Genomic DNA, 25,902 nt, shown 5'->3' on the forward strand with positions numbered 1-25,902 from the left:
TAGAGCAGAGAGACCCATGCAAGAAAGGGATGAGACAGGCATCATATATTTCCCCTGACCTGGAATACTTGTCAGGTTGCCAAGTGTTCACGACTAGAGTGTATATAGTAGACATTAGCCCGGGAACAGTATTTAAACATGTAGGTCCAGACCCTGTCCTATTAAACACTACCGGGACTAGTGACGATCATATCCACCTGGGCACGCAAGGACACTTTTTATCTTATCTAAAGGGATTTGATATGATTTTGAATGTTTATAGGTGGAACGGAAGAGAGAGCCTCATGTGTGTGTGTGCACTGTAGCCACAGACCGGTTTGTGGCGTGCCAAACCTGCAGGGCCCAACTCATGATGAAATACCAGAGGGGAAACCGGAATCCCTGTGGAGTATAAGAAGAGAGCTGGGGACACAAATCCCTGTGGATCAGATCCAGACATGTTCACACGGGGAGGGCCCCTGAGCGGGATGGGTCTCCGAGTGGCCCCCTATGAGTGGCTGATATTCATAGCACTCGTCAGGTGGCCTTGAAGAGATTGAGTTCCGAGATATCAAGCCGCTCTCTCTCGGCTTCCCGAAATAAGGACACGTTTTCACAGCGTGGATGTAAATGAAATATGGCGTGTGTAGTACCTATCCCTTGCGCGAAAAATCTCTGTTTACGGGAATAGAACGGAGGAACCGTCAATTGGTGGGAGAAAAAGGGAGAACGGACGTCACTGAGACCCACAAGTTTTGCTCCAATCACGAGCTGTGTTGGGCCCATGACGCAGAGCTTTGCTGTGCTCGTGACCTGGTTAGGACTGGAAGGTATAGCGATCAGGTATTTGGGTCTCTCTTTTCTGATGACTTCCCCTTCTCTCTCTCCTCTCCCTCTCTCTCTCTGTCTCTGACTTCTATCTCTACTCTTCCCTTTGGGATTCCTATCAATTGCCCCAATTGATCCCTTCCCTCCCTTTAAATCCTCCGCAAGGAAGAAAACAAAAAAGAATTTATAACAGATAATGGCCGCTCGGCATTCGCGCAAGCTTTTGAGACCTCTCCTGTACACATCCGCGGCTGCCGCCGCTGGTGCAGGTGTTCTCTACATTTCTTATCGCCCGCGAAACATTCCCGGCCTCGAAGCTCCCGCCGTTCCTCCTCCTGGCTACCGTGAAGGCAAGCTGGTACCTCCTAGCTTCCCTCAAATTAAGTCTCGCCTCGAACAGATTGAGGATCTCAAGCGCAGTAACCAAGAAGAGGAATATGACCTGTTGGTGATTGGTGGCGGTGCGACTGGATCCGGTATCGCACTAGACGCCGCCACCCGTGGCCTCAAGGTCGCAGTGGTGGAGAGAGATGACTTCAGTGCCGGAACCAGCAGTAAGAGTACCAAGTTGGTACACGGTGGTGTCCGTTACCTAGAAAAGGCTGTTTGGGAGTTGGATTACAACCAGTAAGTTTTTCCGCTTCTTTTCTTTCACGCGCTCGGTCGGTTGGGGGATCGACAATTGTCGTATTTGTGCTGATCGCTTTGTGCTACAGATATGCGCTGGTCAAGGAGGCGCTCAGAGAACGCAAGTACTTCCTGAACACTGCGCCTCATCTGTCATCATGGCTTCCGATCATGGTCCCCGTTCAGAAATGGTGGCAGGCTCCCTATTTCTGGGCTGGTACCAAGGCCTACGATTTCTTGGCTGGTTCCGAGGGTATCGAGTCCTCCTACTTTTTGACCAAGAGTAAGGCCATTGACGCCTTTCCCATGCTCAAGCGTGACAACATTATTGGTGCCATGGTCTACTACGATGGTGCTCACAACGACTCCCGTATGAACGTCTCCCTCGCCATGACTGCTGCGCTGTACGGTACCACCGTCGTGAACCACCTGGAGGTTACCAGTCTCACCAAGGATGCTTCTGGCAAGCTTTGCGGTGCGCGCGTGAAGGACATGATCACCGAGAAGGATGGTCAGACGGCTGCGGAGTTTGGTATCCGCGCCAAGGGTATCATCAACGCCACTGGTCCCTTCTCCGACTCTATTCGCAAGATGGATGAGCCCGACGTCAAGGAGATTGTGGCCCCCAGTGCTGGTGTCCACATTATCCTCCCCGGTTACTACTCCCCCTCCAACATGGGTTTGATCGACCCCTCTACCTCGGATGGACGTGTCATCTTCTTCCTGCCATGGCAGGGCAACACCATCGCCGGTACCACAGACCAACCCTGTGAAATCGAGACCCAGCCTCAGCCCACTGAGAAGGACATCAACTGGATTCTTTCTGAGATCCGCGGTTACCTGGCACCCGATATCACCGTGGACCGTAGCGATGTTCTTGCCGCTTGGTCTGGTATTCGTCCCTTGGTGCGGGACCCTAAGGCCAAGAACTCCGAGTCCCTGGTCCGTAACCACTTGGTGACCGTCTCCCAGTCTGGACTTCTGACCTGCGCCGGTGGCAAGTGGACCACTTATCGCCAAATGGCCGAGGAGGCCGTTGACGAGGCTATCAATGTCTTCAAGCTGAAGCCCCGTGAAGTGGCCACTCTCCCCGATATCTCCGGTGTTGGTGGTAGTGGTCTCGTGGCTGACGGTGCCGTTCTCGACGGTAGCTGCCAGACCCACCAGGTGCGCCTGATCGGTGCTCACGGTTTCTCCAAGACCCTCTTCATCAACCTTATCCAGCACTTTGGTCTTGAGACTGACGTGGCTAAGCACCTGACCGAGTCCTACGGTGACCGCTCATGGCAGGTCGCTGCTCTGTCCTCTCCCACCACTGAACGTTTCCCTGTCCGCGGCTGCCGTATTTCTCCCTTGTACCCCTTCATTGACGGAGAGGTTCGCTACGCTGTCCGTCACGAGTACGCCCAGACTGCTGTCGATGTGATTGCCCGCCGTACACGTCTCGCTTTCTTGAACGCCGAGGCTGCCCTCGAGTCTCTTCCCAGTGTGATTGACTTGATGGGCGAGGAGTTAAAGTGGACCACCGAGCGCAAGGATCTTGAGTGGAAGGATTCGTTGACCTACCTTTCCTCCATGGGTTTGCCCAAGAGCTTTATGGGTCTCTCGCGCCACGATGTGCAAGATGGACGTGTCAAGCAGGTTGATGACCAGGAGCGTGCTACATTCTCCCGAATTGGTAAGTATTCTATGCATTTCTCCTAAAGACCACTATATTAACCATCTCCAGAACCCCCTGCGGATATCCTCGAGAGTGACGCTCGTGTGACAACCCCTGCACCCCCTGCTGTCGCAGTCAAATAGATAATGTGTGGTATATATAGATCGGGCTTTGTATAAATAGAAGCGTTTTGGTTCTTTTGGTTTCTTTTTTTCTTATCATCTCTTGGAGATTTTCCTTTTCCCTCCATTTTGGCCTGCAGTTGCCCGAATCAAATATATTTCACACGGAAGCTACGATTGCCGTAGCTCCAACTTCCAACTTGCAACTTCCAACCTCCCATTTCTCTTCCCTATGGAGTTTTGTCCCCCATTTGATCATGGAGCTGCACAATCAGTCCAGCTTTAATCCACCCGCATCCATGCACAAGCTGGATACTCCCCAGAGTTCTATCTCAGAAACAGGACCAGAGGCAAAGGATCCCTTCGGAAATGAGAGCGAGACTGGCGTGAAATACAAGACCATGGCTTGGTGGTGAGTGCCCCTTCTGATGGCGGGCCATGAGACAGACTCAGAGACTCATTCGATATACAGGCAGGCTGGAATGAGTAAGTTCTTCAGCACTTGTGCCTTGTTAGACTTACACTGATAGCGCCAGTCATGATCGCGGAGACTATATCGCTTGGGATTCTCTCGCTGCCAAAGGCACTTGCCACACTGGGTCTTGTCCCGTATAGTGTCTCCTCTACGTTCGCAGTGAAATGAGCTAACATGTTTACCAGTGGCATCCTGACTATCCTCGCGATCGGGCTCATCTCCACGTATACTGCATACACCATTGGGCAATTCAAATGCCGTTATATGCAGGTTCACAGCATGGCTGATGCTGGTCATATTTTGATCGGCCGAGTCGGACGCACTACCCTCGATATTGCCCAGCTTGTCTTCTTTGTTCTGGTCATGGGGAGTCATGTCCTCTCCTTTTCGATCATGATGAATGTCCTCACTGAACACTCAACCTGTACTGTCATCTTTTCCATTGTTGGTTTACTCGTATCATTCTTGCTGACCCTCCCACGGCGACTTGAGAAGCTCTCTCATATCTCCTATGTGAGCTTTGTCAGTATCATCGGAGCAGTGGTGACAGGTATGATTGGAGTCGCTCTCGTCAAGACAGGAGTTACCCATACCCCAAGCTTTGTGCCCAAGCCTAAAGTGCATGATGCATGTCTTGCTGTTGCAAATGTCATCTTTGCATACGCCGGCCATGTTGCATTCTTCACCCTCTTCTCGGAGCTCAAAGAGATCAAAGACTTTCCCAAAGCTCTCGCGCTGCTCCAGTTGAGTGAAATGGTCCTGTATACGGTCTCGGCCATCGTCATATATGTGTACGTTGGACCAGCTGTTGCCTCCCCGGCTCTCAATTCTGCAGGAGAGTCATTCCGCAAGATTTCCTACACCATCGCACTTCCCACGGTAGGTACATCGATACACTCGGTTTTGATCGAGCTGACATACAATTCAAGATTGTGATTGGGGGCGTTGTGAACGCCCATGTCGCGGTCAAGTTCATATACGTTCGTGCTTTTCGAGGGACTGACTCGATGCACAGTCGGTCATTAATGGCGCGAGCTGTATGGGCCATGATCGCCGCGGTACTTTGGATCTTGTCCTGGATCACTGTCGAGGGGATTCCCGTCTTCAACGATGTACTAGGGCTCGCGGTATGTACTATCTATTCACCCTTGACCCCCAAAAGCAGTGAGAACTGATGATTCCCGCCAGAGTTCCTTGTTTGCTAGTTGGTTTTCATTCGGCTTACCGGGGCTCTTTTGGCTCTACTTGAATCACAGCTGTTATTTTTTAAGTTGGAGACAGACTGTCCTGTTTGGCTTCAACATTTTCCTCGTATTCCTCGGATTTCTGATTGTGAGTGATTGAAATTGACCCCGATAGAAAAGACAAATAAACTCACGCCACTAGTGCATTGTCGGGTTGTATTCATCCGTTCGGTCTATTTTCCACCACACACGAGAAAGTGTTGCGGGAGGCAGCTTTTCTTGTGCCGACAATTCGGTGTTTTAGGGAAATGCTATGGTATCGAAGCGAATCTCGGGAGGGTTGGGGGAGAACACAGCATTGACGTTGCGGGTACCGAGAACATCCCCAAGCGAACTCTTTAGTGTATGAAGATAGGAATAAATTGAGTTCTCTTGGTACACCAATGGACTGCATAACTGCCTCCGGAGCCGAGACTTGAGACTGGAACGGCCAAGGCTGTACGGCAATTTGATATTACCCCAATCCTTGTCATTATCGGAGCAAAGGCCATGCTACCCTTGAACACGAATCTCATTGGGGGAGAACGCTCCGTGCAACTGTCCTATTACGGTCAAAACCCACCTTTTTTTCCCCTGAAAAAGGCTAGATATACGGGTGGTACCGACGCGGCACTAAGCAATGACTCGCAGCGAGACTAAAAAAGGATTTCGGAGATTTGCTAACGTCGTCATGTACGCCTACCTGGTAAATCTGTACAGTACTTTTGTTCGATTATTAATGGGTTAATTAAATGGCCAATATGGAGGGGGGGACAAAAAGAGCGGCCTTCCGCGATTCCCTTGTACATAGTGATCTAAGTGAACGGCTATACATCATGCGACTGCTCATATATTCTTCTCTCCCCCCGGTCTTGAATATTAAGTATGATTAATTGTATCGTATTCTTACGTCTTGAAAAAAAAAATAAAAAAAAAACAAGAACTCGAATCTTGGGCGCCGCCCTTTCCCCCTCCTCCTTTTGTAGGACGTAGAAGCCCGACGCATGTAGGGTGTCCTAATCAAACAGGGATCTGAACACCCCTTGACTTATACCTTGTACATGAAAAACAAAACGCTCGCTCACAGGAAGACAAAGTGCGCAAGGCATACATGCATGACCCCCGCCACCTCGCCGGCCTGTACAACCAGTGAGATGGGCAACGTGATCAGGAAAACAGTTCCTTCGATTTGCTGAGGAACATCACTGGGTTGATTCTCGATAATCCAATAGCAGATATGAGCCCATCCTTTCCCGCCCATCCAGAATCAACTTGTAGAAAGACCGAAGTGGTCTCGTGCAGGTTCCACAGGGGGGAGGGGGAAACAAAATGATACCCGGGTGGTGTGTACTGCTCAGGTTGAGTTCCTGGGCTGGATAGGGTGCCCATGCAGTGAATTCAGAGAGAAGGAAGAGCGGTGGAGGCTGCAGATGCCGGACATCGGGCGCATCAGAACCACGCTCTTGCTGCATCTCTCGTGACGGTGAGCAGGATTGAGTGGCTCTTCACCCCCCTTCCTCTCCACGGGGAGGTAAAGAAGACCTAGAACAACATCTCTTCACCCAGTTTCAGACATCATGTACCGGTGTAGATATTGCAATTCCCTCAGCTATTTCTTGCTTCCATTGGGATCGCTCCCCTGATAGGTATTCCAGAAACGAGCCACAGCACGCTGAGCGACGGGTCCCGAGTATGATAGCCGGTAATAATTGAAGAGGGCGAACTCGTCCGGACTAAGAAGATAGGTGTCTGGCTGAGCCTGTATCCGCGCCCACAGCTCCTCCACGACAGCGTCTAGTAGAACTTTGGCGGCAGGGTCTGCGTTGAGGTCCCGAGCCTGCTCGAGGGCCCGACGAATTTCCACCCAACTTCTAGACAACGGTGGATTGGACATATCGGAACGGATTCAACGGCGTCGGCGCAAGGAAACAGGGCGGTCTTCCTCTTGGGACAGGAGATTTGGGGGATAGAGAAGAAAAAGAGGAAGACGCGCCGCGAGGGCTCGACTAAAAGGAAAGAGGATTTCCGAGCGGCAAAAGTGAAACTCTGCAAGCTCGGGAAAAAACTGAATCTTTTCAATAAATAAATGGGGAACCGGGGTGGAGCAACGGGAGGGGGAAAACCGGGCCAGTGGACCGAAACCTATGTTCATATGTTCATATGTTCATAGAGTGTGACATCCAAAGGCAGAGATGCCTCTGAGGTCAGGAACAGGGTCGGGAATCCCGGCTCGGAGATTGGCAGTGAGAAGCATAAGGAACCAGAAGGGATCGAGCTCTCTCTCCATCACGAGAGAAGGAAAACACCTTAGGCCGAAGGTGGGGTGTAGTTTGCGGGCTCGCCCGTGGCAGGGAATGTACCTTGTATCTTGGCGTAACGGTTTTCTCGGACAATTTAAGGGATGAACCGGCATGATTCGATAGAGATTCAAGGGCCAGGGTCGCTTAACGCCTGTAGACCAACCGAGAGCACCAATTGGGCTCTCTGGGGGGCCAGTGTGGCCCCCCAGCCAATGTCCGGTGCGTCAGCTAGGTGGAGTTTTGAGGCTCGTGGGACTTCATTCCCGGAGCTAGACATTCCAATCAGTGCCGATATACACTCTCTGAGCCTAGTTGGAATCCGACTGAATGATGCTTTCGGAAAATCCCCATTGGTGTAGGGGGGGGAGGGGACCTCGGCCGGTGACCTCACTGGGCCATTTTGAAACGGCTGCTTGGAGCCGACCTGGATATAGACTCGCTTCCGAGACACGCAATTTTCTTCTCGGAAGCCGTGAACCTTTTTTTTTTTCCCCTTCCCTCTCCCCTTTGTGCTTGATCCCACAAGGGGTTGTTCGTCCGAAACAAAAGGCGCGGTGCATCTCCGGAAGATCGAAATTTGCAGGGACCCATGTTGCTCCGTAATAACCTCATGGAACTCCGGCCGGCTGTTTTGCCCTTTCTCTCAGCATCATCAGCCCATCCCTCTCAGAGTGACGCGTTTCCAGCGATACAGAATGTGGATGATGCCCAATTGTGCTTGATGAGCTGGAAATTGGGCTCGTCAATTTCCACGGGTTAAATTGGAGGAATTCTAACTTCATGTTTGCCGAGCATATCCCGAGGGTTCCGACCTCGTTGCGAGGTTCCGATCAAAGAGCTATCGAACAAGGCTAGACCATCGTCGGGAGAATCACGATCAACAAAGCCCAAAACTTCCCAGTGGTGAGGAGGCGAAGAGATGTGAGGTCCACAAAAGGCGCAACTCTAAATCGGCCAACTTCCGGAGATCACCCGGCTTCACTTCCTCTTTCTCCTGGCCTTGGTTTCTTCTTGGAAACAGAGTTGTCCGAGACATATTCTACGAGCCACTGACACCACAGTCTATCCGAATCGGCCAATCTACCAGATCTGCCCAGCATGCTTGAGCTTCGCAATCCTTGATCTCTTGAAGAACTGTCCGGGCTCGGTTGGCTCTTCCGAATACGAGGCCCCATATTCTATTTGCAGCTATTGACCGTTCCCACCAAGGCCGGCAAGGTGAGTGGGGGACTCATGGAATATAGCCGATATGAAGGACTCCTACACTGCAAACCAAGACCCGTTGAAATACGGGGACACGCGCAGTGGAACGGAATTGAGATTATTTTGTTCAGAACACGCCGAAATAAACCACCAGCGCATCCCTAGCTCCATGCACTTCACTTGCGCTACTGTATTCTGTCTCTCATGTGTCTTTATCGCATGACTCGTGGAATTGGCGTGGGGAATATCCAAGATCATGAGCTTCATGAGCTCCAAGATGGCGACTATGGTCCGGGTATCTTACTTCTGTCAGAATTAGGCTTGTGCCAATGCCTCAGTATAGTCAGATCATGCTCATGCTAGAAAAAAATAATAACAAGTCCAGACGAAATGTTGATGTCTGCTACAGTAAATAACCTCCAGGGCTAAGTCACCTGTGCGGATAGAGATGACTAAGCTATAGATAGACTGATAAACGTTCCCCCACCAACATTCAAACTTTTGACAATTGTCACGGCGGCATTTGACAGTCGAGGATTTGCCATGGTTTACTACTTCACATCCAATGTGGTCTCTCCCTCTGCCTTCATCTATGTAGGCAAGGACAAATTCGAAAGTATGCCGTTGAAGAGTCTCCCCAGGGAAGCTAGCTAACGTTGCCAGATGAGGACCTCATTAAATACGGGTTGGACAATGATGTCTGGTATGATAGCCGCTACCTACTGGCAGAACCATCTCACTGATTCACTTGCGCAACAGGGTTAGTCCATTCCTCCCACATGCGCCGCCCTGTCTAATACGTCGTACCTGGATAGTTCCACGTCGATAATTTGTCAAGTGCACACGTCTACGTACGCCTTCGCGAGGGTGAAACGTGGGAAAATATCGCCGAGCCGCTCCTAGAGGACTGTGCTCAGCTCACAAAAGCGAACTCTATTGAAGGTCAGCCACCGACAGAAATCCAAGCATCGCGGTAACGGAATCTAAATCTGCGGGTAGGCAACAAGAAGGACAACATTACTATCATCTACACTCCCTGGTCAAACCTTAAGAAGGACGGATCGATGGCGGCTGGCCAGGTCACATTCCACAATCACAAGCTGGTCCGCAAGGTCTACGTGAAACAGCGTGAGAACGTGATTGTCAACCGACTCAACAAGACCAAGGTTGAGAAATTCCCGGATCTTCGAGCTGAGAAGGAGGAGGATTCGAAGAAGAAGCTGCGCAGTGACCGCAAAACACGGGAGGAGATCCGCATGAAGGAGAAGCAGAAACAGCGAGAGCATGAACAATTAAAGTGGCAGAAGGATCATGCCTACGACGACATGTTCACCGAGGAGAACATGGAGGCTAGCAGCAACCAGGATCGCGACTCGGATTTCTTCGACGACTTCATGTGATGCCCTCGAGAAATGACTGTTGTGCCACCATCCCAAATGAAAATGATACCCTGTGAAGTGCGAATCTCAAATGGTCTCCATGATAGAGTCCAAGGATATGGGAAATGGGATTTATTGTGGATATGTCTCTTCAATGCCAATGCATATATACGCATGATTGGTGAATCTGCTTGTCATACTATCAATGAATGTTGTGTACCACCCGTAGCAAGTGAGTATAGTGGACACGGGGCAAAGGAGCATTGATCGGTTCATTGGTTAGAGGTGACTTTGAAGTCAATTGATTTCAATTGAAATTGAGAAGAAATTTGGAAGTGAAACATTCGAGTCAAGTAGATCTGGATGAAGTCCACGGGTAAAACCAGGGGATTAATCATCGCCGGAAAGGGCCAGCCGCGCTAGCGTGTTGACAGCTTTCGAACCCCAGCAATTCACCATCTCCCCAACACCACACAGCATGACTGAGGGCATTCCATCGGCTATCGCTCCAAGTAGGTCCATTCTTATCATTGACTTGGAATCCACTGACCCCGCTCAAAGGCGCCAAGTCGAAGAAGAACAAGAAGAAGAGTGCCAAAGCCAACTCCGACCCCCAGGATAGCGAGCATCCAGATGCGCCAGGTCATGATGATACGAATGTATGTGATGTAGACAGTCTGATTGACAACGTACCTGTTGCTGAGACCCTTCCCAGAACGAGCCCCATGATGCCAGCGAGGCTCCCATAGAAGATGAAGAACCGGCATCCAATGGCGCCAAGTCGGACACGATAGGCAATAGCCTACCTGATCGATCTGTCAATAATAATCAATTGAAAGCTGCCGGCGACGCTGCTGCCACTCCCAAAAAACAGTCCGACCCCGCCTCCGAAGGCACCGAACCCAAGGACCGGTTCGACGCACTCGTTCGAGACCGCGACTCCTTACGCGCAGAAGTAGCCGATATGCGGAAGTCATTGGAGGAAATACAATCCAAGCACAGTGCGGACATGGAGGCGTTGCAGGAGAAGTTGGACGAGGCAGAGACCAAGAAGGAACAGGCTGAAACGCAGTTCCAGAAACTCATGGAGCGAGTGAACACCATCAAGTCGCAACTGGGAGAGCGACTTAGGGAGGATGCGGTACGTTCAATCACCTCCAGTCTTAGGGTCATTTGTCTTATGATGCTATACAGGAGGAACTGTCTCAAGCGCGGTCGCAAATTGAGGATCTCGAAGATAACAACAGCAGCCTAAAGGAACAGCTCGAATCCAAGTCTACCCAACTGACGGAACTCTCGGCCGATTCAGCCAAGAAGGATATGGAGCTGTCTACTCTCCGGGATCGTACAAGCCTATCACAACAAAACTGGTTGAAGGAGAAAGAAGAATTACTTGAGCAGGAGTCGTACCTTCAATCGGAATTTGAACAAGCAAAGGAGGCAATGCACAACTGGGAAGTGCTGGCTATGGAGGAGCGATCTATTCGGGAGAACCTGAACGAAAAGGTTGGGGACCTGGAGGAACAGCTCAGTAGCCTGAGAGATGCATATGAAAAAGCTACCGATGAACGCGACACCCAACAGTCGACAGTTGACGGATTACAACGTGCTCTTCAGGAAATTCAATCGGCACGAAAGCAAGAACTTCGGGAACTTGTCGAGAGCTCCGATTCTCAACTTGAAGATTTGAGACGCTCCCTGCGCGAAGCACAGAAGCAAGCCACAGATGCCGACAAGGGTCTTCAGAATGCCCAGGAAGAGATTGAGAGAGTCCGGCCGTTCGAGAAGGAAGTCAAAGAAAAGAACCTGCTCATTGGAAAACTAAGGCATGAAGCAGTCACGCTGAATGACCATCTGACGAAAGCTTTACGATTTCTCAAAAAGGGGAAACCAGAAGATAACGTCGACAGGTTAGCCAAACAGAAACTAGGGCTTGACCAACTGAACTGACCACAAACAGGCATATTGTCACCAACCATTTACTGCACTTCCTCGCCTTGGATCGGTCTGATCCAAAGAAGTTCCAAATCTTACAGCTCTTTGCCGCGTTATTGGGCTGGAATGACGGTAAGCACATACTGAATGTGAGAGTTACTCGAGTGTATCTAACAATCGGTTATAGAGCAACGTGAACAAGCAGGCCTTGCGCGGCCAGGCGCTTCAAGTATGCCCGGGAAACTCCGAATCCCAGGCACACCTATGCGCACCCCAAGCACGCCAAACTTGGCCACAGACTTCATGGATAACGGCGCCTCCAGCAAAGAGACGCTGGCCGAACTGTGGTCCAACTTCCTGGAACAAGAAGCCGAGGTGGGCAACACGAACACAATGAGACGAGGAAGCCATCAAGGGCCTCCCAAGTCCTAGACCGCTTGTATGTATAAATGGTAGAACTTGAATATTGATATTTGATACTTGCCCCGATGGTCACCGCCTTCTTTCTGCCGGATGTTTTCGTAGCCGCATCTAGAAATCTACCGCTGTCGCATTCTGTCTTCGTATGCATTTCCTTTCATCTTTCCGTACTATTTCAGCGTCGTTCAGACCCTTCAACCTTGCCACTCGCTTTGAATCCACAATGGCTCCCAGTGCTGGTAAGCGACCTATGTTTCATGGTCATCATGGTCATGGTCTATAATCATAGGCCATGAACCCCGCCACTTGAGCAATGCGACAGGACCAAATCTAACATGAATGATCAGTTCAAAAGTTCCGCCCAGTTGTGATCTCTGGTCCCTCTGGAACCGGAAAGTCGACCCTCCTAAAGAGACTCTTCGCTGAGTTCCCCGACACTTTTGGCTTCTCCATCTCTCGTATGTCAACTCGAGGCACATGGCCAACCCAGTGCCAAAAGAAGTGAACTGTCGACAATATATAAGGAGCAAATACTGATCAGAAACTTATCCAAAGACACCACTCGTGCCCCCCGCGCTGGCGAACAGGACGGCCGCGAATACAACTTCGCCACCAAAGAAGCCTTCCTCGATCTTGTCGCACAAAATGGATTTATTGAGCATGCTCAATTCGGTGGCAATCACTATGGAACTAGTGTGCAAGCCGTGAAGAACATTGCCGAGAAGGAGAGAATCTGTATTCTCGACATTGAGATGGAGGTATGTATTTGAATAGGGGGGATTGCGACACTGGATCTAGATATGCTAATAACATATACGTTGCTACAGGGTGTTAAGCAGGTGAAGAAGACCGACCTCAATGCTCGCTTCTTGTTCCTTGCGCCACCTTCTTTGGAAGAGCTAGAGAAGCGCTTGCGGGGTCGGGGTACCGAAACCGAGGATAGCCTACAGAAGCGTTTAGCGCAAGCACACAACGAGCTTGAATACTCCAAGCAGGACGGTGCCCATGACAAGATTGTTGTCAATGATGACCTTGAGAAGGCGTATACCGAACTACGCGATTGGGTCGTTGACGGTGGTCGTTTTGGAGCTTAGAGCATTCACTGTGCATGCTATACAAGTGTGTTCATCTGTGGTCAATTGTTATGAGTGATTCATATGGGACATATGAATGGCTAAATCGGCAATTAACAACTTGCTCGTTGCTGTTTGATACTTTATCTATATTCGCATTTTCTTCTCAAAGCGAGCGAGACACAAATATCTCCAAGAATTAAAAGTTTCTCATGAATTTAATTAAGAAAACTAAGTACATGGAAAGTACTAGAGTTGGCACAAGCGCTAGAGTGCCAAGTGTTTTCCCCCGAAAATACAAAATCCTAAACAAGGAATGGAAAAAAGGCTCCCAAGAAGAGACAAGATGGGATGCTGGATACAACATGGGACGGGAACGATAGGAGACGCAAAAGAAAAAAAAAGGGATATCTGCAAGGGCCTGCTGGCGTCAAAGAGGACAGTAAGTTTTCGGAAGGACATCTGCTTTCCGTGGCGCAACAGTCAGAATGCTGGCATCAGATATTAACACTCAAGTTTAGTATCCGTTCATAGCAGCACGCTGCGAATTGCGGCTAAGCTCACGGTCAGCTGAGGGACTGATGGGCCGGCTGCCACCGGTGTGGGGACCGCCGCCAGCACTGCTCTCCTTCAGGGCAAGCAACTGCTTGGCACGGAAGGTCTCGTAGTGGATCTGGCTGGTGGTTTCGACCAGATCCTGAAGGTGGGTGCGGGTCAGGAAGTTGCGCAGGTAGACAAATTCACAGTGGTTCTCGTCCTCGACGTTGATGACACCCCAGCGATTCTGGCGGCCGCGAACTTGCTTGCCGTTGACAACAATGGTCTTCTCGCTACCAACAACGGAGAAAGGAATGATGTCCTAGAATCTGGGGTCAGTATCCGATCCAAATCAATCCACCAACGACAAGCATACCTTGATCTGGGCGTTGATAGCCCGCTCCTCATCATCAAGCTCGTCATTATCATAAGGGTACATCTTCAGGTTGTGGAAGGAGAATTCCTCCTTGATGCGCTCCTTGAACGCCTGGCGCTCTTCCAGAGTGAGGGAATCGGACTTGGCAATAACCGGGACGACGTTGACGACATCGGAAAGCTTCTTGAGAACAACAATATCAATGGGCTTGAGACTGTACAAGAGTCACGAATTAGTTCAATGGACTGGGGAATGCCGGGAGAATTTGCGGGGTAAGCTCACGCATGGCCGGATGGCTGGATGAAGAACAAGCAGCAGTGAATACGGGTATCTTGGATGTAACGCTCACGCTGAGCAGTGAGTTCCTTGCGGAGGTATGCCGAGTGCTGATCCTTGATGTACTTCACAATAGGGTCCCAGCTGTGGACACAATTAGCCTAGTCCTCAAAGAATTCCGTGTGTATTTGTGTCTGTGTGGGAGAGAGAGAAAGAGAGAAGGAGAAGGAGATCAAGATACCATCGGTCGTTGTTGACCTGGTCGCCGTATCCAGGTGTGTCAACAATGTTCAAGCGGAGACGGACGCCATTCTCCTCGATGACTAGACACCTCGTCAGCTATTTTCCTCCACGACAGGTTCTCCAATCTCCAAGACATACTGTGCGACACGGTCTGAATTTCGGTAGTAGAGCGAACGGGCTCGGAGGGGGTCAGACGGCCCTTGGAGTCGATCAGGTGGGACGCGAAGATAGTGTTGACAAGAGTCGATTTTCCGAGACCAGTTTGGCCTACCGCGCGATTCTCGATTAGTTCAAGGCTTGGGGAGTCGCAAACGAGTATCACATACCAACACACATGACATTGAACTGGAAGCCGCGCTTCAACAGCTTCCGTTCGATCTGAGAAGTGATGCTGTCGAAACCAACATGGCTGTGGGGGAAAACAGTAGGCTGTTGAGCCGAAGCTGTGGTAGTAGCGGCCATTATGGAAAAGAAGAGACGAACGAAAGACCGACAGACAGAAAGACAGAAACAAAAGAAGTTTCCCCCAGAGATGCGCAAGAGTTCCAATATCACCCCTTATTCTGTACCTTCCACTCAGGGGTGGGCTATACCCAATTGGGACTAGCGTGGCTCTGGAGAAAACTACGATCTTCTTTTGCTTCATGATAGCTCAACTAGTTCGATCCCGCCTTTCTCCTCCACAGCTTTTTCGCCCTCGGACTTGTCGCAATGGCTTTGCGCCTTCTCCCCTTCGCCCCTGTGGCCAACGTCTCGCGCTCCCTTCTCTCCGAGTCGGCGCCTGTGTCCGGATTCACTCGGTTCCTTCAACCTATCGCGACCAGTGCTCTCCTACAACCCGTCTCCATTTCCCTCAACATCCCGGGAATTCTGTCTGATCTGTGGGAATCTGTTCTGCGCGCCGTTCCCAAGAAGAAGACCTCCCACATGAAGAAGCGTCATCGCCAAATGGCCGGCAAAGCGCTGAAGGATACCGCCAATCTCGTCAAATGCCCTGGCTGTGGTCAAATCAAGCGTGCCCATCTCTTGTGCCCACACTGTGTCAAAGGTAGGAATCCTCACCATGGCTATCAAGGAACCTCGTTCGTTCTGGGATCGCAGAAAGGCTGACTTAGTGAACAGACATCAAGGAGTCGTGGAAGACCTTGGAGACAGCATGAGGTGCTTCGAACCGGATATGAAGGATTGGGCTGGGCTTGAGAAACCTCACCGTCTTGATCACACGCCCAAGAAGTGATTGTACTACTAGAATTGGTTGTGGATATATGCTGCATGGCAACTGGCGTCTGGTTTTTGCGGGGAAAACTTATTTTCGATATATGACTTTACAATTCGATCCAATAGATTGAATAGCAACACAGTGAGACTTTTAACATAGACTGAGGCATTCGTAATTGTATTTCCAACCCAATTGAGACAACATTGGTCGTCGTAGTGCTGATTGTCCTGTAGCCGATAAAGGCGGAAGCGGGCGTCGCGAGGCCCCAAACGTCATCGTTCCTACAAAAACACTCGTTAAATCTCAACCAAGCTCTCAGAGAGCCAGACGTTCCCAGAATGGTAGGTTTGCTTCTGTATGAACGCTTGATCCTGTTACTTACCGTGATATAGTCGAAACAATATCTCTCGTGGGGTGCTGCGGATAATGGTGGGCAATATTGACACCGTTCATCGGATTTTAGCTAACTTGATTCCAGCGCACTCTGTTGACATATTCGCTCTGGCTGTAACAGACAAGCAAGTTCTGTCCGTGTCAGGCTCTCCTTCTATTAAAGTGCACTCGACTGCAGACTCGGAGTTTCCACTGGTCCAATCCATCGATGATGCCCACGAGATTGGGTGCCACCACATCGTGACCGATGCCCGTGGCTCACGTGCAATCAGTGCTGGATTTGATGGTAAAATCAAGGCTTGGTCTTGCCAGGATGGCTACTGGGCTGCCGACCAACAGCTGATTGGTAAGTCGAGTTTCTGCATTTGATGTGACTCCCCCCACAATGTGCTAATGAGTTCCCAGCCGACCTCAAGGCAGTTGATCTTTGGGCCATTGCTCTGACTGAAGATGGACAGTACCTTGCTGGTGTTACCAAGGACGGGCGCGTCAATGTATTCGACTTGGCTGCTGGCGGTACTCAAATCCGAAACCATGAGACTAAGGGTAGCTTCGGCTACTGTATTGACTTGGTAGGTCCCACAGTGCTGTACGATATTATCGCTTCAGGCTAATAGATTTGGCAGTCTGCTGATGGTCGATTCCTTGCTACTGGCCACGAGAACGGTGCCGTCTACATCTTTACTACTGAAACAGGACGTATGCCGTTCTCCCTCTCAGGTATGTGGAACTGAGTCAATTGTGCAGAGCCTCCGTTTCTAATTGATCATAGGATTGGTCAAGCCCGTGAGAAGCGTGGCCTTCTCTCCTGGAGGAAAGATCCTGGCAGCAGCTGGTGACTCAAAGGTGATTGTGCTCTACGACACTTCTTCTGGAGAGCAAATTGCCAACCTATCCGGTCATTCTGGCTGGATCATGTCCCTTTCTTGGAGCAACACTGGTGAATATCTTCTAAGCAGGTGAGTGTGCCCCTTTTGTACCAACATGATCCACAAGCTAATCCTGCAAAGCTCATTCGACGGCAAGGTAAAAGTCTGGTCCATGGAGACCAAGAACTGTGTTGCAACACACTCCGAGACAGAGAAGGCCCTGTGGAGCGCCAAGTGGCTCCCAAAGATTGGGAAGACTGAGGGATTTGCAACCGCTGGTGCGAACCGAAGCATTGCATTCTATCGCGAAGCCACGGGCTAAAGGAGCACTTTGACATGTTTGAAAGAAACGTTAATACTGTGACGATATCAATGGACCATAGGCATGACTACTAAAATATGCATAAACCTCATAACATTCGTACTGAAAACATGTACTAAAACGCCCCAAGCCTAAACCTTAGTTCATAGCTTCCACGAACAACTTGCGCATTCGCTTCAAGAATGCTCCAAAGTCTCGATCGTCATTGACAAGGTCAACCACGCCCTCCAAAGCATCTCGGTCCACCTTGGGACGTGTATGGAACACCTCGTAGTCCCGGCTAGCAGTGCCCAACTCAAACCAAGCCTCTGCTTCCCAATCTTTCTCCAGCAAGTGGCTGTAAACAAACTTGAGTCGGTCTTCCCGTCCCGCACCTTCAATCCGTATACACAAATATTCCTGCCAGAACTCTAGCTCCGGGAAATTTAGACGAGATTGAGCGTCCAATTGTTGGGCGTGTGTCTTTTGTGCCTCAAGCTTTACATTGATAGCTTTCTGAGTCTCTGCGATCTGCTGCTTCAGACGATCACGCTTGGTGAGGCGGGAATCACGTTCCAGAGTGATAGAGGAGATGGCGGCATGCATTTCAGCAGCCTCGGCGGCTTCTTTTTGGAGAGTCTGCTCGTGTGTTTGGGTTTTCAACGTGAGAATTTCGATATCGCGCTGTCGCATCCGTTCGTCCTCTACAGGGTTTGTTAGTTTCATGACAAGAGGACCAGGTCACCCATCATACCTTCGAGCTCAGCCATATTGATATGGAACTGATTTCGCTCTTCCAACACTTGCTTTCGGCCCCTTTCAATAAATGCATCGAATTTGATTGTAAACTGGGCCATTCGATTGCGCAGGTCCTCGAATCCAAAGTTGATGCTGGGCAGCGAATCTGCCATTGATGGCGCATCGGCCGAGGCAAGTGGAGGGCGCATGCCACTTGTTGAAAGAGATGGTTCAAAAGCCATGGTTTGCGACACACTACTTTGTTCAGAGGGGTGTGAGGTTGAAGTTGCCGCGTGAGGTTGTTTTGGGTTGCGGCGCAACGGGGCCCAAGCGTTCTTATCGATAACAGAAAACTTCCTGGCTCTTCAACTTCCATACATCGACAATGGTCTGGGGTCTCGCACTGACAAAGTGCACAAGTTCTGATGGATGAGAATCCTGACAGTGCTCTGCATTATGGGCATTTGGGACGACCTGTCTATCTTCCTGATACGAAGGCCTGGACATTCACTCGTTCCTTGGCTAGAGGTGATCATCTGTCTGTTCATATTCTTTCAAGCTTGCTAATGTTCTTTAAGTTCCCTCTATCGAATATACTGGAGTGACGGAAACAAAATTACCGTCACCTTACTTTACAGAAGCGCGACCTTCACCGAGGGTGCCTGAAAAGGATGCCGGGAAACTCATCGCAAGCTCCCACCCCGAACTAGCAGCCTCGTGGTCCTCTTTTCGTCAAGAACCTTTGTCAAAAGCCGTGATCAATACAACCAAGCACTATGATCCCGAAGTATCTTCACTTTTTGATATTGGTTATGCCCTCGATCTAAGGCGCCGCGATAGGAGGCTTCGCTCGGTCCCAATCGCAGTGGCCGTGACCGGAGAATGTCGCAACATAATTACATTCTTACCAATGGAAGAGGAAACTCTACATTTAGCAATGGAGGACTCTACGATACGTGTCCCATCAATTCATGACTCAGAAAAGTCTGAATGGTCCAAGTGTGGTGCGCCGATCCGTCAGGTTCACTTTGCCCGGTCCTTGGAGGAGAAGCCGATTTTCATGGCCGCTCGTCTTCCCATAACAACCACAATATTCCGACCTCTCTACCACTGGGAACCTGTGCATATGCACTTCCCAGTGGATGTCATGATGAAATCTCCAAAATCTCTACAGAACTCTCGACTTGATGCAAATCCAATATTGGAAATATCGATCGCGGAAACCGGCGGTTTCTCGCATGCCGATGTTGCATTCAACCCTTGGTATCAAAAACAATTTGGCATTGTAGATGTCAAAGGTAATTGGTATGTTTGGGAAATCACAGGCAGGCAGCGATCAAAAAAGGCCACTTGGTCAGCCGTACCTGTGCGGAACAATAAACTGCCTTCAGTGGATCACAAACCCAAGTCGCGCCGCCCTCAACTTGATGGCTGGGCATGTATCGAGTGGATAAGTGATGTTGGAACAATTCTTGTCGCCAACCGCCACCATATCTTGATCTATCCAATTGTTGATACTCAAATTCAACCAAGGACGGTTGAACTTGGGATGTCAAAGCAATCCGAATGGATTTTAGCGGTGCAAAGAAACCAACGCAACCCATCACAGTTCTTTGTGCTGACAACGGCTCGAATACTGTGGTTTGATGCTGCGGTCTTGACTGACAAGGAACAAACGAGTCCGTCGCTATACCCCCCTTGTCTCTTGGAAACACTTCAGAGACCCGGAAGATACAACCTTGAGGTTGAGTGATTTAGTTGTATATCAAGGTATGCACTGATGCCACTACGACAAAGTTTGAAATACTAACATGTCCAGACTTGTACTTGGTTTTATTCTCACAGCTCACTCAACTTGTGCAAATATTCCCATGTCCATTCATAGCCGACGAACAGACTGAGGCTTTATCAGTTTCTGACCCAATGATTCTTGATGCACCGATTTTGACGGACATATCAACAGTGCAACGCGATTCGCATGTGGGATTCTCATCATTCATTTTCAAAGAAGTTGCCCACACCGCAACGCTGAGCAAGAACTTTTACAATCCAAATTTGACCATCATCAAGCTTTTTTGGATGGATTCCAATCTTGCTATTCATGAATCGATCTTCAAGGGCCCTGAAGGAGACCCCGATGAACCGGACTTATACCGCGAAGACAATATTCTGCGACCTAGAAAGCGATATGCTCCAACAAAACTTGTCCGAGTCGACGATGGCTTCATTGTGGATGATTGGGACGAATCAGTAACAACGCAGAAAATTGTTCATCGCCCCCAAAGCAAGAAAACTCCAACAAGGGCAGGATCTGATCTCCAGTGGACCCTGGACTTTTCATATATCTATGAACAAGCGATTGGGACAGCGGAAATCATTCAGACGAAGTCAGCCCAGAAAAGGCGGTCGAAGCCAAAATCACGGACCGTGGAAGAGTTGATTGTGACTCTACAAAGCGACATGAAGAAAACGAAGCAGACTCCAAGCAAAACACTGTAAGTGGCCTATATAGACGTCTTCGGGGCTATGCTAATCCCCCACAGGGTCGAGATGGGCGGCAACAGAATTTTGGGGGACGACCTCGACCAGAGCGCGGATGATTTGAAGCGTCTCGTGTCAGAACTGATACCCAAAGCCCAGGACCCTGACGCCAAATCTCAAATCATGACTTTGTCGCTTGGATTTTCGAAAGAATTGCAGGACTTTCCAGTCACTTTATCCGAAGACGCTGACATAGGGCTTCTTCAAACATACGATCGATTAGTCGATGATTGGGTGTCCAATCTTTCTCACCATATCCCTACGCACACCCGAATTATGAAAGAAAGGGTAATTCGAGGAGTTGCTGTCGATCTTCTTTTATCACGTCTTATCCGCGTCTCCAACACCTTGGATGCCGTGATCCAAAACCCTGTCGATCAAAATGAAAAGGCCGTGGCACAGAACAAGTTCTTACATTCAAGCTACTTGCCATCGTCACAGATCCCTACAAGTCAGGCGCCAATCTCTGGTAGTGCTCTTGGTTCTCGACGGAACCCAGGCTCGATCAATCAAACGAAATATGCTGCAACACCAGCCCTGAGCGGCCTTTCAGCATTTACTACCTTCAAGACTCCCCGTGCGACCCCCCGAAACGTGGAAAATCTACTTTCTCACTGGTCAGTGGGACGTCATCCCTCTCAATATGTTTGGGAGAGAATTGAAGACGAAGAGACACGGCGTGCCACGAGGGCCAACACACCCAGAAACAGACGAAAGAAACGCTCTCAGACTCGCGACTTATCCCTTCCGCCAACCCCGGCTGTGCCTACAGTCCGAGCATGGGGTAGTCAACCTGATGGCCCTCCGCGTAGCAACTTCACTAGTAGCCAGCCCATGGAGGGTGTCTCCATGACCCAAATGGAGCGAGGAGTCTTCGGAGCTCGCGATCCCTTCAAGAAGCCCAAACCCAAGAAAAAGAAGCGAGCGGCAGGATTTTAAAACAAATTAGTATAACGAAACCACGAATCTCATGAATCTCATAATGCTATACCCTATATAGCATTGAACTATTGAACTATTGCCGGATTCCCGCAAACGCAACCAATCGCGAATATCTCTCAAAGGGATGGAACACGTATGACAAATGCAAGCCCCTAGAATAATTTGGAAGGGCTGCATTGAAACCTTTACTCTTCATCAATTAGTTACTCTTTTTTTTTCCTTCTCAATTTCTTTCAAACCTCCAAAACCTCCTTTCATCTCCGAAGCTGCAGCCGTCGCGTCCCATCCCACTCACCTCCCCGCAGCCCCACCAACTTTCTTCCTCCAACATTCCACCATGTCTGACCACCTGTACAAGTTCAACGTGACTATGACCTGCGGTGGCTGCTCAGGCGCCGTAGAGCGTGTTCTTAAGAAGCTCGAGGGTAAGCGACTCTTCCGCGAACATGCGGGGTCCTTTCAAGACGTGCATTTGTTGATTCGGTTGTCACCCATGATAACAACCAAAAACCCCAAGCACATACTCTGGACTAACGTTGCTTTTCTCTCTCAGGTGTCAAGAACTTCGATGTCAATCTTGAGTCCCAGACTGCCAACGTCACCGCCGAGCCGGCGCTTTCCTACGATACCGTTCTCGCAACGATCAAGAAGACCGGGAAGGCCGTGACTGGGGGAGAGGCGGATGGACAGACCATGAGCGTTTAAATGTCTGCGAAAAACATCTATTTACGTACACTTCGGCTCTGATTTACCATCTGTTCGGGCGCTCGCTACGATTCGAAAGGTTGTAATCCATCAAGGGCCGACGCCTGAAGATTGAACTCGAGGTCCTTGATAGCGAATTATACACCCAGTATGTCGTATTCTGGACTATTCTATATGACCGTGACGAGACTTGAATGAAAATAGACAATGGGGGACTGAGTTTTCCTAATTATATTGAAACCTCGTGACAGAGTTGTAAAAATATGCAGGGTATCATGAAAAAAAGGCAATGCGATGCATGCGAATGGGCAGAGTCCTTAAACATCACATCCTCACGCCGGAAAGAAAAAAAAAAGTAGGAAAATAGACATAGTTGGGAAGTAAAACGAGATTCGCTCAATCAACGATCACGATAGGTCTTCCGTCAGGGACGGGATAGTAGGAGGGTCTCGGATCGACTCGCTGGACGTAGACGGGTCGATTCTGTTCCATGGCCAGTGAAGATGGAGGAAGACCAGGTGGTGGTCGTCTGAGTCTGTGTTAGCAAGAGTCTATAGTAACGCAAGGGGAAAAATCTCTATTGGTGAAATAATTGGCTTCCCCGACGAAGGCTTACCTCGAGGAGATAAACCCGCCACTGAGTGGTCTGTGAATCTGAGAGGGGGACACATGAGGTTTGGTTTTCCCGGGTGAAGATTCGGATAGTGTGCGGACGTGGTTGTTGGAAACAGGGGTCATTCGTGGGCGCATGGGCAATGGACCACGTTGGTCTGGGGAAATCTGGGCAAAAGAAAAAGGGTTGGAGCCAGGATAATCAGTGGCCCTCTTTCTAGCAGGTAGAGAAAAATCTCCAATCGGCTTGGCCTCAGGTCCAGAGTGCCGGGCGACGTATTCAAGCGGAGGGGGTTCCCGGATGTCAACGTGGCGAACGAAGCCGTCGGCATACAAAGTCCTGTCCTGATGAAGCTCTTCTGGCAAAAGGCGACCACCATCAATGCGAGTGCGTGCGCGTGGTTCATTCGGCATGCGAATACTACGATCACCGTGAGAATGCCAAGCTCCAGGATTGGAGATGGCCGGTGCAGCTCTGAAGGCGCGATCCCCCTCTGAAACAAGAACGCTGGAAAAATGTTCGGGTGGAGAGCGATGATGACGAGGACCCTCGATATGCTGTCGATCCAATGGTCTTGTATCGTGGCTGCCGTGTTGGGGATAAACATAAGAAACGGGGCTCCTCTGGCGTCCTACGACGGGTTGCTCCATTGGCAGATAGTTTCGACGAAGATGAACTTGATCCTGGGGTCGATATTCCGGAGCTAGATCAATGCGACGATAGGATTCTCTCGGTCCAAGCTCTTCGGAAACGGGAATTCCAATGGGCCTTGGCCCGGAAAGAGGTTCGGGCCGAGAGCCTTCGTGATACAAACGTCTTCTTTTGCTGGATTTGTCATTGTTGCCATCCTGTTCGGTTTCCTGGTTATGATGCATCATGTCCCCTTGGGGACGGCCTGGCGTAACCGACCGAAGCGTCATCCTTTTAGCCATGTTGACCAAGGGAGCTGAATTGTCAACTCGCCGGCTCTCTAGCGACCAAGGGGTTTCAATGGACGGTAAGATACGCTCTGGTTGTTTTGAACCTGGTAATGGGTAAAGGGTACTGGTGGTGTCAGGACGACGCCCAAAGAGAGCTTCGCTACTCTGGGCAGTGTCATTGGGTCCGCTCACAAACACGGGTGCATTTGCTCTGTCCTCCGACTGAGGAGGCAGTCTTTTGTACCGAAACCTGGAGTCCATTCTAGTAGTAGGGATATCAGGTGCCATTTGAGCACCTCTTGGCCCGGGGAGTTTATCCAATACCTGCAGTTTAGGCGATTCCTGGTTAGTTAGTCCAATTGGCCTAGTGTTGGGCTCAAAGTTTGAGGCTTTTTGTTGGAGGTCCGAAGGAATGTAATTTCCTTGGACGCCTACATTTCCCATAGCCACCTGCCGGTCCATTAGTGGTAAAGTAGATCGTTGAACCAACTTTTCCATACTGGCAGAGCATGGGATGATTCTTTTTGAGCCTCTGCATGGGGGACGATGTGGCGCCCGGAAACAGGTGCTTCTTGAGTGAGAGTCCGTTGCGTGGCATACCGTGGGCTTTTGTTCTCAGCAGTGGTACCGGCAAATCTTGTTTGCTGGGTATCTTGCATGCCCTGCCTGTATTCCTGGATGGCACGGTTCCATGCCTGGTACCTGCTGAATCCTCGGCGGTTGACAACATTATTTGTTACCGCCATTCTCGGGACAAACCTAAATCCAGGCGGTGCTTCTTCGGATAGCTCCCGGGGAGTTCCTTGGCCTGAACGGTTCGAGTTGCCGGGTAGCGGAGTCCAAAGCTTATGAGCGCGAGTCTCGCTGGGGAGAATATCCACCCTGGTGCTCTGATGCTCTGCACCAGTGGTTGCATCCTCTTCCGACCCGCTGTCTTCGTCATCAGAGATGACGATCACCTCACGAAAGACATCCTCAAGGACTGTCTGGCCATTCTCATCATCTCCTCGCCATTCAATGACAAATTTGAGAGTTTCATGCTCAACACTGTGTCGTGCCTCATGGAAGGACAACTTTTTTAAAAGGCTATCGTAGTCAGTTTTAGTATGACGAATGTGTGCTACCACTGCCAACTGTGCCCTTCGAGCCATGGGCAATTCGGTGGCAGTCCCGACTTTTTTTTGACCCTGGGTTTTGCAAATATCAGGTTTCCCACGTCCTTTTTTTCTTCTCAGCTCAAGTGGGTATACGTACCTTTTGAAATGCGGTCTTGATAATTTGGTTGAGATCTTTATCTGGAATGTTGGGGAACAGATCTTTGATTGCATCTCTAGCATCTGTGTTCAAAGTTATTTGGGAGACTTCAGATCCAGCCCGAGAGCGGTTCTCTCTCATGCCCATGGCGTAGATGGGGAGAGTCTTGCCAGTGCTTGTGAGGTAGAGGCCCAGCTCAGAGCAAACAGCAGCCACTACAGTGCTTGGAAAATGGTAGCCTATCCGATGCACATGTTGAGAAAGGTTATGAGTGCGAGCATGAGGGGTAGTCTAGAAACCATAAGCGGTGTTTAGAACCTGGACTAGCCAAAAGACATCCTCACCGAGACTGCATAGATTTGAAGATTCTCCTTTCGACATCGCTCTTTGCATGAGGTGGTGAGCTGAGGGTTTCCTGCTGGGATGAAGGTATAGCCACTTGGTGCTTTGGCCTCGAAACAAATCTGGGTACTTTGTTAGACTTCAGAGGGTTTCGTGACAGAAAAGATACGAACCACACTACGGAGCTTTTTCTTTTCTTGAGTCACAGACTCCATAATTACTTTGTGCTTGCGAGCTCTCCGCTGAACTGCTCGACTGGGAGCACGCCTAGCTGCGGCCAAGGCCGAGCCCGCTCTTCCCATAACACGGGCCATCCTTCTGTGACAGTTCTTGGATGAACCTTACTGGAAGGATGATCTCAGAGCATGGCTCACCATGGAGAAGAAAGGGAGCTTTGGGTGAAGTGGTG

At 49.9% G+C, this 25,902-nt stretch overlaps 13 protein-coding genes across 13 annotated transcripts; 9 read left to right on the forward strand and 4 right to left on the reverse strand.

The window, feature by feature from the left end:
- Positions 1 to 1,003: 1,003 nt before the first annotated feature.
- On the forward strand, positions 1,004 to 3,237 carry N7511_005267 (glycerol-3-phosphate dehydrogenase GUT2; the record flags this gene model as incomplete). The annotated part of the gene is made up of 3 exons (XM_057127644.1): positions 1,004 to 1,434; positions 1,524 to 3,112; positions 3,164 to 3,237. The coding sequence occupies 3 exons, from the start codon at positions 1,004 to 1,006 to the stop codon at positions 3,235 to 3,237; spliced, it is 2,094 nt and encodes a 697-aa protein (XP_056984161.1).
- A 236-nt stretch (positions 3,238 to 3,473) lies between these two features.
- Positions 3,474 to 4,627, forward strand: N7511_005268 (uncharacterized protein; the record flags this gene model as incomplete). Its single annotated transcript, XM_057127645.1, has 2 exons — positions 3,474 to 3,628; positions 3,877 to 4,627. 2 exons carry the CDS (start codon positions 3,474 to 3,476, stop codon positions 4,625 to 4,627), a joined length of 906 nt encoding a protein of 301 aa, XP_056984162.1.
- A 1,896-nt stretch (positions 4,628 to 6,523) lies between these two features.
- Positions 6,524 to 6,808, reverse strand: N7511_005269 (uncharacterized protein; the record flags this gene model as incomplete). Its single annotated transcript, XM_057127646.1, has 1 exon — positions 6,524 to 6,808. The coding sequence occupies one exon, from the start codon at positions 6,806 to 6,808 to the stop codon at positions 6,524 to 6,526; it is 285 nt and encodes a 94-aa protein (XP_056984163.1).
- Positions 6,809 to 8,960: 2,152 nt separating this feature from the next.
- Positions 8,961 to 9,817, forward strand: N7511_005270 (uncharacterized protein; the record flags this gene model as incomplete). Its single annotated transcript, XM_057127647.1, has 4 exons — positions 8,961 to 9,033; positions 9,081 to 9,115; positions 9,233 to 9,359; positions 9,417 to 9,817. 4 exons carry the CDS (start codon positions 8,961 to 8,963, stop codon positions 9,815 to 9,817), a joined length of 636 nt encoding a protein of 211 aa, XP_056984164.1.
- A 457-nt stretch (positions 9,818 to 10,274) lies between these two features.
- On the forward strand, positions 10,275 to 12,163 carry N7511_005271 (putative Golgi matrix protein; the record flags this gene model as incomplete). The annotated part of the gene is made up of 6 exons (XM_057127648.1): positions 10,275 to 10,308; positions 10,358 to 10,455; positions 10,512 to 10,937; positions 10,991 to 11,706; positions 11,757 to 11,863; positions 11,919 to 12,163. The coding sequence occupies 6 exons, from the start codon at positions 10,275 to 10,277 to the stop codon at positions 12,161 to 12,163; spliced, it is 1,626 nt and encodes a 541-aa protein (XP_056984165.1).
- A 211-nt stretch (positions 12,164 to 12,374) lies between these two features.
- Positions 12,375 to 13,245, forward strand: N7511_005272 (guanylate kinase; the record flags this gene model as incomplete). Its single annotated transcript, XM_057127649.1, has 4 exons — positions 12,375 to 12,390; positions 12,499 to 12,609; positions 12,707 to 12,909; positions 12,979 to 13,245. The coding sequence occupies 4 exons, from the start codon at positions 12,375 to 12,377 to the stop codon at positions 13,243 to 13,245; spliced, it is 597 nt and encodes a 198-aa protein (XP_056984166.1).
- Positions 13,246 to 13,741: 496 nt separating this feature from the next.
- On the reverse strand, positions 13,742 to 15,118 carry aspD (septin aspD; the record flags this gene model as incomplete). The annotated part of the gene is made up of 6 exons (XM_057127650.1): positions 13,742 to 14,083; positions 14,138 to 14,351; positions 14,420 to 14,557; positions 14,655 to 14,736; positions 14,795 to 14,923; positions 14,983 to 15,118. The coding sequence occupies 6 exons, from the start codon at positions 15,116 to 15,118 to the stop codon at positions 13,742 to 13,744; spliced, it is 1,041 nt and encodes a 346-aa protein (XP_056984167.1).
- A 249-nt stretch (positions 15,119 to 15,367) lies between these two features.
- Positions 15,368 to 15,816, forward strand: N7511_005274 (mitochondrial 54S ribosomal protein bL32m; the record flags this gene model as incomplete). The annotated part of the gene is made up of 2 exons (XM_057127651.1): positions 15,368 to 15,704; positions 15,779 to 15,816. 2 exons carry the CDS (start codon positions 15,368 to 15,370, stop codon positions 15,814 to 15,816), a joined length of 375 nt encoding a protein of 124 aa, XP_056984168.1.
- Positions 15,817 to 16,213: 397 nt separating this feature from the next.
- Positions 16,214 to 17,459, forward strand: N7511_005275 (SKI complex subunit WD repeat protein SKI8; the record flags this gene model as incomplete). Its single annotated transcript, XM_057127652.1, has 7 exons — positions 16,214 to 16,216; positions 16,268 to 16,304; positions 16,354 to 16,614; positions 16,674 to 16,840; positions 16,895 to 16,988; positions 17,041 to 17,227; positions 17,279 to 17,459. 7 exons carry the CDS (start codon positions 16,214 to 16,216, stop codon positions 17,457 to 17,459), a joined length of 930 nt encoding a protein of 309 aa, XP_056984169.1.
- Positions 17,460 to 17,597: 138 nt separating this feature from the next.
- N7511_005276 (kinetochore Spc25 family protein) lies at positions 17,598 to 18,430 on the reverse strand (the record flags this gene model as incomplete). The annotated part of the gene is made up of 2 exons (XM_057127653.1): positions 17,598 to 18,142; positions 18,193 to 18,430. Coding segments are annotated over 2 exons (783 nt in total), but the record flags the coding sequence as incomplete, so codon positions are not given.
- Positions 18,431 to 18,601: 171 nt separating this feature from the next.
- Positions 18,602 to 21,656, forward strand: N7511_005277 (uncharacterized protein; the record flags this gene model as incomplete). The annotated part of the gene is made up of 4 exons (XM_057127654.1): positions 18,602 to 18,704; positions 18,755 to 19,855; positions 19,996 to 20,671; positions 20,720 to 21,656. The coding sequence occupies 4 exons, from the start codon at positions 18,602 to 18,604 to the stop codon at positions 21,654 to 21,656; spliced, it is 2,817 nt and encodes a 938-aa protein (XP_056984171.1).
- A 340-nt stretch (positions 21,657 to 21,996) lies between these two features.
- On the forward strand, positions 21,997 to 22,364 carry N7511_005278 (copper metallochaperone ATX1; the record flags this gene model as incomplete). Its single annotated transcript, XM_057127655.1, has 2 exons — positions 21,997 to 22,084; positions 22,213 to 22,364. 2 exons carry the CDS (start codon positions 21,997 to 21,999, stop codon positions 22,362 to 22,364), a joined length of 240 nt encoding a protein of 79 aa, XP_056984172.1.
- A 396-nt stretch (positions 22,365 to 22,760) lies between these two features.
- Positions 22,761 to 25,807, reverse strand: N7511_005279 (DUF2293 domain-containing protein; the record flags this gene model as incomplete). Its single annotated transcript, XM_057127656.1, has 6 exons — positions 22,761 to 22,893; positions 22,981 to 24,347; positions 24,398 to 25,084; positions 25,152 to 25,442; positions 25,496 to 25,615; positions 25,667 to 25,807. The coding sequence occupies 6 exons, from the start codon at positions 25,805 to 25,807 to the stop codon at positions 22,761 to 22,763; spliced, it is 2,739 nt and encodes a 912-aa protein (XP_056984173.1).
- Between the last annotated feature and the right edge of the window lie 95 nt (positions 25,808 to 25,902).

This window comes from Penicillium nucicola, assembly GCF_028828085.1.
Source record: "Penicillium nucicola strain IBT 29836 chromosome Unknown utg000005l, whole genome shotgun sequence".
NCBI lineage: Eukaryota > Fungi > Ascomycota > Eurotiomycetes > Eurotiales > Aspergillaceae > Penicillium > Penicillium nucicola.